This window comes from Terrapene carolina, unplaced genomic scaffold, assembly GCF_002925995.2.
Source record: "Terrapene carolina triunguis isolate 2854851 unplaced genomic scaffold, T_m_triunguis-2.0 Scaffold132, whole genome shotgun sequence".
Classification (NCBI taxonomy): Eukaryota; Metazoa; Chordata; order Testudines; family Emydidae; genus Terrapene; species Terrapene triunguis.
The window spans coordinates 24,298,530-24,307,179 of NW_020664483.1; the positions used below are offsets into that span (position 1 = coordinate 24,298,530).

The 8,650-nt window shown below is 40.7% G+C and overlaps 1 protein-coding gene across 5 annotated transcripts in view; it reads left to right on the top strand.

Moving 5' to 3' along the window:
- The window catches only part of RTN4 (reticulon 4), a 96,152-nt gene extending 88,774 nt beyond the window's left edge, over positions 1-7,378 (top strand). For all 5 annotated transcript variants that reach the window (XM_024215627.2, XM_029911904.1, XM_029911905.1 and 2 more), the window contains 4 exons: positions 2,419-2,488; positions 3,056-3,102; positions 5,943-6,001; positions 6,438-7,378. In XM_024215627.2, the coding sequence (XP_024071395.1) occupies positions 2,419-2,488; positions 3,056-3,102; positions 5,943-6,001; positions 6,438-6,480 (219 nt within the window). In that variant the 3' untranslated portion in view covers positions 6,481-7,378. The remainder of the gene's footprint in view (positions 1-2,418; positions 2,489-3,055; positions 3,103-5,942; positions 6,002-6,437) is intronic.
- The last annotated feature ends 1,272 nt before the right edge of the window (positions 7,379-8,650 follow it).

Genomic DNA, 8,650 nt, shown 5'->3' on the forward strand with positions numbered 1-8,650 from the left:
CCCCCCCCCCCCCCCCAGATGGATAAGTAAAAATGGAAATTTTTTATAACCCGTTCATAAGCCGACCCTATAATTCAGGGGTCTGCAAACTTTGGCTCCAGGGCCATCAGGATAAGCCGCTGGTGGGCCAAGATGGTTTGTTTACCTCGAGCGTCCGCAGGCACGGCGGTAAACCTAAGTAAACAAAGTGTCCCGGTGCGCCAGCTGCTTACCCTGACGGGCAGGAACAGCAACTGGTGGGGAAATTTTTTGGGGGGGAGAAGCTGGGAGTCAGGGGAGTAACCCCTGTGACCACCCCCCACATGACCCCACCCCTAGCCCGGGACCCCTACACTCTCCCCATCCCATCCCTTCCCACCTTATCTAGGGAGGGCCGGGGAGGATGTCTCTGGCCTGGCTGGAGCTGCTTCAGCAGGCTGGGCAGCGCAGCCCACTCCAGCAGGCCAGACCGGGCGGCGCAGCTGCAGCATGTTCCAGTGGGCTGAGCCGGGCGGCGCAGCCGCAGCATGCTCCAGTGGGCCGGGCGGCGCGGCCGCAGCGTGCTCCGGCGGGCTGGGCCAAAAGGCACGGCTGCAGCCTACCAGCCCCGGAGCTGCAGCTGCTTCAGAGGCTGGGGGGGAGAACAGCGTGGCCAGAAGCGGAGAGACTGGCCCCGCCTCTTCCCTTCTGCCTCTCCTTGCTCCCTCTGTTGTGGGGAGGGGCTGTTCCCACCTCTCCCTCTCTATACCCGTTCATAAGCCAACCCCCTTCTCTGGTGCTTCCCTTTTCTGCTAAAAAAAAATTTGGCTTATGAACGAGTATATATGGTACTTTTGGGGATCAGTAAACTTCCTTATTCTATCTAGTATTTCAGCATAAAGGAGATGAATATATGGATGTGAGGCTAAGCTGGGCTCTAGTGTCTTCGGTATATGCTACTTAATTTTAGAAAGTGCTTGTTCCTGCAATAGTGGGGTTTTCACTTTACGTTACTATGATTTTGTGCTACGTCCTTCAGGGTAAGGACTGTCCTTTACTAAATGTTTGTATCGCCCCCAGCACAATAGGGTCCTGAGGTTGCCACTTCTGCAGTATAAATAGTGAAGTTGACAAAAGTTTAAAAAATTGTAGATTCAGAACTTACATAATTTTGGGCTTTCTCTGTGTAGAGCAGGGAGGCAAACCTTTCTATCAGCAGTACTGCTCCAAGTCCAAACAAAGTCCTGCCTTCCTGATACACTCTGCTGTGCTGAGTATGGACTGGACACAAGCAGAGGATTTGGTCCAGACTCTGTGAGTGAGAGAGAGTTTAATTCTGCATTGTGGTTTATGGGTATTATGCCTATAACTCAGAAATTACAGCAATACATGGGTTTCAAGAGTCTTTCCTACCAGAATATACACTTATTTTGTAAATTTTTGTTAGTCCAGATTTTTAAAGCTTTTTTGTAACCTTAAAATTCCATCAGCACTTTTAATTCTTAAGGCTTTATGCTTTTTGGTTTAAATGTTCTATGCCATAAAATGGAAGATGGTCTTTGACTCCTTCCTACTATGAATATTTAATAACTGAATCCACACTTGTAAGAGTATCTGTACTGTTCATTTAAAATGAAAAAAGAAGGAAAATAAACTTGCCATTTCTTCCACACTGCATTTCAAACAGGCCTGTGCCCTGACACAACATTACCAACTCTAACAATTCAGGCTACAGATCATTCAATTCTTGGCCTCTGTACTGAGTCAAACCAGCAAAAATGTGGTTATAATGGTGCTCTTTGTGATGTTGACTCTTGTACAGGGGTAACCAGCTTAATTTCAGCAACTCACATCCTATGTAAAGGGGTGGCTCTGACCTTGTGGATTTGGGTGTTGGGATGTAAGTCAGGAGACCTGGGTTCTATTTCATCTCTGCCACTGACTTGCTGTATGACCTTAGGCAAGACAGTTATCCTCTTACCATGCCTCACTTACTCCATCTGTAAGGAAAAAATATTCATGCTTACCCGTCATTATAAAGCACTATGGATTGAAAGTGCTGTATAAGTGCAGAGAACACTGAATAGTCATCAAATGGTAGCAGCTTTTTGGTCACTACTGACCTGGGCTGAATTCAGACTTGTGACCTCGAAATGAAAGGCTGCGTATCCTATTACCCATCACCTCACCCATACAGTCCCTCATCTATAATTATCTTTGACATACGAAGTGTTTTTTTGTTGAGCTTTATACATGCCTTCAGAGCAGGGCTTTGGAGCGCAGAGCAGCTCCGGAGCAGTGGAGCTGCAGGTTTTTGCCTGGAGCTGGAGCGGAGCCAGAGCACAGCTCCAAAGCCATGCCTCAGAGAAGGGTAATTTTGTTAAAGGCACCTCTCTTAATGTTTTAATTAACACATCTTGATTAGACTGTTTATGGCCTAACTGACCTTTGTTCTTTCAGTTTGCAGTGTTGATGTGGGTATTCACCTATGTTGGTGCTTTGTTTAATGGTCTGACATTACTGATACTGGGTAAGTGCTTTAAATTGTGTTAAATACTTTGACTTGCAAAATAACCCTGGAAAAGTATTGAAGCCTCTTAAAATGCTGTGTGTATCTACTCGCAGTACAACAAACTGTAGGGTGTTGCATGATCTTTTATTTTATTTTTTTAGATTGTGGAATTATAAAAATATTTTTGAATTTCATTGTTTGTCCTTAGGTTGCCAAGTTTCAGGACAAAACAACATCATTTAAAAAGTTATATTCAGTTTTGCTCATTGCTTTCCAGACTGCCTGTAGTTCTTACTTTCAAATTCCAGTTGCCTCGTATAAATTATATGATGATGCAAAACTGGTTACTGTCATGTTCCGCCAGGATGACAAAAACCTGAATTGTAACTAATACAGTATTGCTACACAACAGCTTTTTCTTATAAGATCCATTTAAATTACAATAACCTAACCATTTTTGCATTGTGATTTAGTTCTTTTTTTGCTTTTTTTTAAAAAATGCCAGACTGTGAATTTAAATTTTAAATTTTCGTTGAGTGGCGTCTTTATCTTGTTTGTATTTAAACCCACTTTGTTCCTTTCCAGCTCTGATTTCACTCTTCAGTGTTCCTGTTATTTATGAGAGACATCAGGTGAGTGCTTAATGTCTGACATTCACAAATGTCTGATTAAAAATTACTCCTGTCGAATCAGAAACACTTAAGAATGAATAACTAGAAATCTGATTTTAGTCTCCTAAACCTTTAACCTCAATACCTGATATTGTTTCTGAAGATTGCCAGTGCAGGTTTCCTGACAGTGTTCCAATGAGTAGTACAATTAAAGCCCATAGTGCATTGTGCATCTCCCCTCTTCTTTAGGAAATATGTGAAGGCTCTCCCAGCAAACAGTAATTATAAGAGAGGTTTGCTTAGTATGATTTCACCTTCTCTCCCTCTGATCCCGATTTGTTCAGTACTAAAGTAGCAATATCTGAGTTATGTAAAATCTCAGTAAGTACTTTATATAGTTTTTTGAGACGCCACCTTGGAGCTGGCATTCCAGACATTTATCCCGGAGCCCATGTGATCTGTAGAACTGGCTAACGCATGTAGGGAGAGCTTGGCACAGTCTAATGCTCCTCTGGTAAGTCTGTTGACAGTAATTGCCGGGAGGGACAGGAGATTGTAACAGTACTAGGCAGGAATTGGATCCATCAGGGCATAGAGTAGTTGACCAGGGTGAGCAGTGACACAGGGATTCCTTCTCTTCTGAAAAACACCTGTACAATAAAGACCAGTGTAAACGAGCAGTGCAGTGAAGAAGGCAGCAGGGACCAAATACAATGAGGCATACAGGGCAGTTTCGGGATGCTCCCATCATCTGCTCTCAAACCCACCTGCACAGCAAAGATCACTCAGCACCAGAAAAGAAGGAAGTACTCATAAGATGAAGGGAAGTCACATGGCCCTGGAGGAGGAAGACTGACAACTTATCCTGGCTGCAGGCTTCCTAGTCCCACTGACTTAAATCACCAGCTGCTTGTTGCTTTCTGAAAGTATAAAAATAATCCCTTTAAAATGCCCAACCTCACTTATGAAGCCTTCAATCTCTGAGGGCAAAGGGACACAAAGGAACCGAATGAATCCCAGTACATCCTGGCTCCCAGTGAGACATGCTGAAGACAAACAAGGCTCTGCTTGTGCACTCTGCGTCAGGCTGATCTTGATAGTCATGATGGTATTCCTTGTGCTAAGCCTACAGGTCAAATGATTGTCAGGTGTCTGAGATAGATTTTTTTTTTTTTATGTTGGAGGGAAGTCCAAATGTTTGAGGTAAATTCATCAAAAGCTTGTAGTCCTTGAAAGTTGGCAGCTCATAGGTTCTGCTGTCCAAACAGTCAGAGGGGACTAGGCCCCATGTTTTCATTACAAGGGAATTATTTCTTATAAAAGACAAAGCTCACGGGGCTCTGCAGTGCAGTGATCAAGTGTACCAAGATAATGAGCTCTCAAGAGAGACTCTGCCTTGGCAGAAGCTGAGAGATTTAGCAGTTTTACTGTCAATTTCCAGGGAAATTTCTGAATCACTGGTGAGAAACTCCTACTGGTGATAATGTGTGAGTAGTAATATACATTTTTATGGTGGGCTTCATCCCACCCTTCTGCAATCCAGCTTGGCTGTTCTGTTTCAGTGGTAATAAACTACTTTTTGTAACATCCTCGTGGCATAGTGACTAGGAGTAAAGCCAGAGCACATAATTGGCCCATGTGCAGACTTGACTGTTTGGAACCTGTTAAACTCCAATGTGCCAGCCAACATTCAGTTGATCACCCCCTTCAAACTGCCATGGGATCTCTAGTAACTGTCCAGGTGTATGTGGAGAATAGCAGAAGGGAACTGCGATATCTCACTTGTTCAGAGCATTGTGCTTCTAACAGTGTACATATACAGAGACCCAATACTGCACTGTTAGGAAGAGCCCAAGAATGGTTGTGACTCTTAACGTACACCTCTACCCCGATATAACGCGACCCGATATAACACGAATTCGGATATAACGTGGTAAAGCAGTGCTCCGGGGAGTGGAGGGGGGGCGCTGCGCACTCTGGCGGATCAAAGCAAGTTTGAGATAACGCGGTTTCACCTATAACATGGTAAGATTTTTTGGCTCCCAAGGACAGCATTATATCGGGGTAGAGGTATATAAATTACCACCTGTTTTGGAGCTGTCAATATAAGTAGTTCCTCAAAATAAAGCAAACCAGAAGCGTGAACAGTACATTTGTTTTTGTGCATACAAGGGTCTTGGTTGTGCACTCTGTGTGGGAGCAGTCTGAAGAAAAGGGTGGTTTGAGCTGCTAAGAACTAGACTACTTATATGGAAGAAACACATGAAACGCTAGGATATACTGATCGTGGTGTTTGCAAGTGTACATACGTATTAATCCCTACTGCATCACATGCATTTCAAAAAGCAAATAGTGATGGTGACTTACTGCATGAGCTGGTTAGAATCCAGGAACCTACAGTAGCAGGCCTTTCCACGTTCAGAACAAGGGTTTCACCATCCTGTCACTTTGTTGCCTGTGGCTGGGAGGGGCAAAGACTAGTGAGATTTTCCTGCAGGTGGATGTATTGATTCAGCTTCCTTTTCGCAGTGAGTCTCAGTATCTGTCCATCTGCTATTATTCTAGGAAAGTCTCTTCCTTCACCATACAGCACTGTTTATACTAGAAGCTGGGCTGTTTCATTTACTGGCTGGTAGAGATGTGAGCAGAATAGTTTTATGCCTGTGATTTGCAAAAAAATATATGAAACCCCAGAATAAACAAAAAAATGGGCTCTTTGCTTGTCTTAGAATATTTCAGGGCAGTTAATGAAGCATAAACTAATTAGACAAGGAACAATGATGACTTGCAAGTAGTAAAGCAGCCTTTACCAGCAGTAAAGCTAAACAGCTAACTTTTCTGTTTTCTCTCTTAAATTTCAGGCTCAAATTGACCATTATTTGGGACTTGTGAACAAGACAGCCAGAGATGCAGTGACTAAGTGAGTTTATGTTGGCTGTTTTAAACTAGCTTGTATAGCTTTTTTGATGTACATACAACACCTGGGGTATGTTAAGGAAGCTATATATAGTCATCAAGAAGAAAAAACGTACTTAAAAACTGTGGGAGACTTGCAGAATCAACTGATTCCTTGCAGTGCAGTTAAAAATATTTGATGGAAAATGTTTGAATCATGCAATTCTAATAGGAGTCCAGATAAGTAGATTTATATGCAGAGGACTTTAGGTCCTCAGCGGAGCAGGGCTGAGTGAAGAGAGATTTAGAAACTTTACTGCCAATTTTCTTAGTGTGGCAAATTAATATATCTATGATAATTATCTGTAAACATTGACATTTTCAAGGCTACATTTATGCTATAAATACTGCTTTATTTCCACATTTAAATACCTTTTTAATTTTTTCTCACTCTTTTTTAGGATCCAAGCTAAAATACCTGGATTGAAACGCAAAACTGAGTAAAAAGCCTGAAGCAACTTCTCAATAGGAGTTCATCTTTCAGGGGGCAAATATTCATTTGAATTACATGGGGAGGGTCAGGGAATAGCAAAACCTTGACATTGCAGTGCAATTTCACAGATCTTTATATTTTAGCAGCACAGTGTTTGAGGAAAAATACCTGTTTTGACTGCCATGTGTTTCATCATCTTAAGTATTGTAAGCTGCTATGTATGGATTTAAAACTAATCATCTTTGTTTTTCCTGTGTGCAGCACCAGCTAATGCAAAAGATTTAAGAAAGCTGTACATTGTGCTTCATCAGAGGTAATTTTGCTGTATTCAAGAAAAGGTAGAGTGGAGGATAACATTTCCCATTTTGTGCACTGTGTATGGTCTGGGTAGATTGAGGCAGATTTTCTAAAATGAGATGTTAGAAGAATATACCATTAAGCAAGTTTGAAAAACTGTCTTTTTGGTATGAGTGTAGCTGTATTGTGATTTTATTGTTTTATCAATTTATATATATATATATATATATATATAAATTTCACAAAGCTTAGATCTTTAAGCTGCTCCACAGTGCTTGATATTTCAGAAAATGGACTAATTTTAGGACTAGCCATAGCGCACAAACTTGAAAAATAAAATATTTCTAGAAACACTACCATCTATTTAAAAAAACAAATGAATTTGCACACACATAAAACTTAAAGCATACACTGTGTTGCACAAACATAATCTGTGGAGCAAATATCTAATTCCTCAAATGTTTGAAAATGTCAAGCGTTGTTATGCAAGAAATTACAAATGAAAATGTATACACTTGTGGTTTAAGCTGTATTGAACTAAGTCTGTGGAATGCATTGTGAAATGTAAAAACAAAAAACCCAAGTATCAATAAAGCTTATAGACTTAAAGAATTTTGGTGTTTTGTCTTGAAGAGACTACCAGATTATAATATATATTACACAAGTCAGTCGAGCATCTGTCTTATGTAGTTCAGCACTTCGGAAAATTGAGAGGGATACGAAGTTAGTCCAGCAATTTTTCACGATAACTTGTTGATTCTACTAACTTGATTGTAAAAATAAGATAAATGAAAATAGATAACCAAATTTATTTGACACACGGGCTTTCAAATAATTATTTGGCCATTGAAAAATAAATTCATGCATTAATATTTTCATATACAATATAATAATACAGCATTACTTATGAGCATATTATATATAAAACAAAACCACATTAAACATATACAAATCATATTTATTTAAATGTTTTCCTGATAGATACTATTGCTCTTAAATATTTTTCACAAATCACCATTTAGCAATTCATTCCATCACACAATTATTTTTATTCAGAATACAGTCAACGTGAAAGGTCAACGTTACAACACAGGCAAAGAAAATGCTCACCCAACATGGTTACATTATCATAATACAGAAAAGATTTTTTTTTTTAAAGAAATAAGACTACATAGGGTCTCCTATTGTGTGTCTGACAAACTGATCTTTTGCAGAGTATTGTAAGGCAATAGTTCCATTTATTTAAAAAAAAAAATTCACTAAGCTTCCTCAAGCACTTTTGTGTTAAATATATATTCATTACATTTTGATAATGCTTGCCTTCTCTCTTTTCTATGATATTTTATAGCCAATAGCTACCTTCTTATTAGAGAAGTGCAGGAACCAGAATTTCCATTTTTCAGGAAATTTTGTTTTGCTTTGGAACAAAAACAAGATTTCCTGTAACCCACATTTACTTAAACCAGGGGTAGGCAACCTTTCAGAAGTGGTGTGCCGAGTCTTCATTTATTCACTTTAATTTAAGGTTTTGCATGCTGGTAATACATTTTAACGTTTTTTAGAAGGTCTCTCTCGCTAAGTCTATATTATATAACTAAACTATTGTTGTATGTAAAGTAAACAAGGTTTTCAAAATGTTTAAGAAGCTTCATTTAAAATTAAATTAAAATGCTGATCTTATGCCGCCAGCCTGCTCAGCCCGCTTCCAGCCTGGGGTTCTGTTCACCTAGGCCGTCAGCGGGCTGAGCGGGGCCTGTGGCCGGGATGCCGGCTGGCAAGGGGCCGGCAGCCGGGACCCCAGACCTAGGGGGAGTTCAGGGGTCAGGGCAGAGGGCTGGGGTGTGTGTGGAGGTGCAGGGCAGAAGGCTGGGGTGGGGGGGGAGT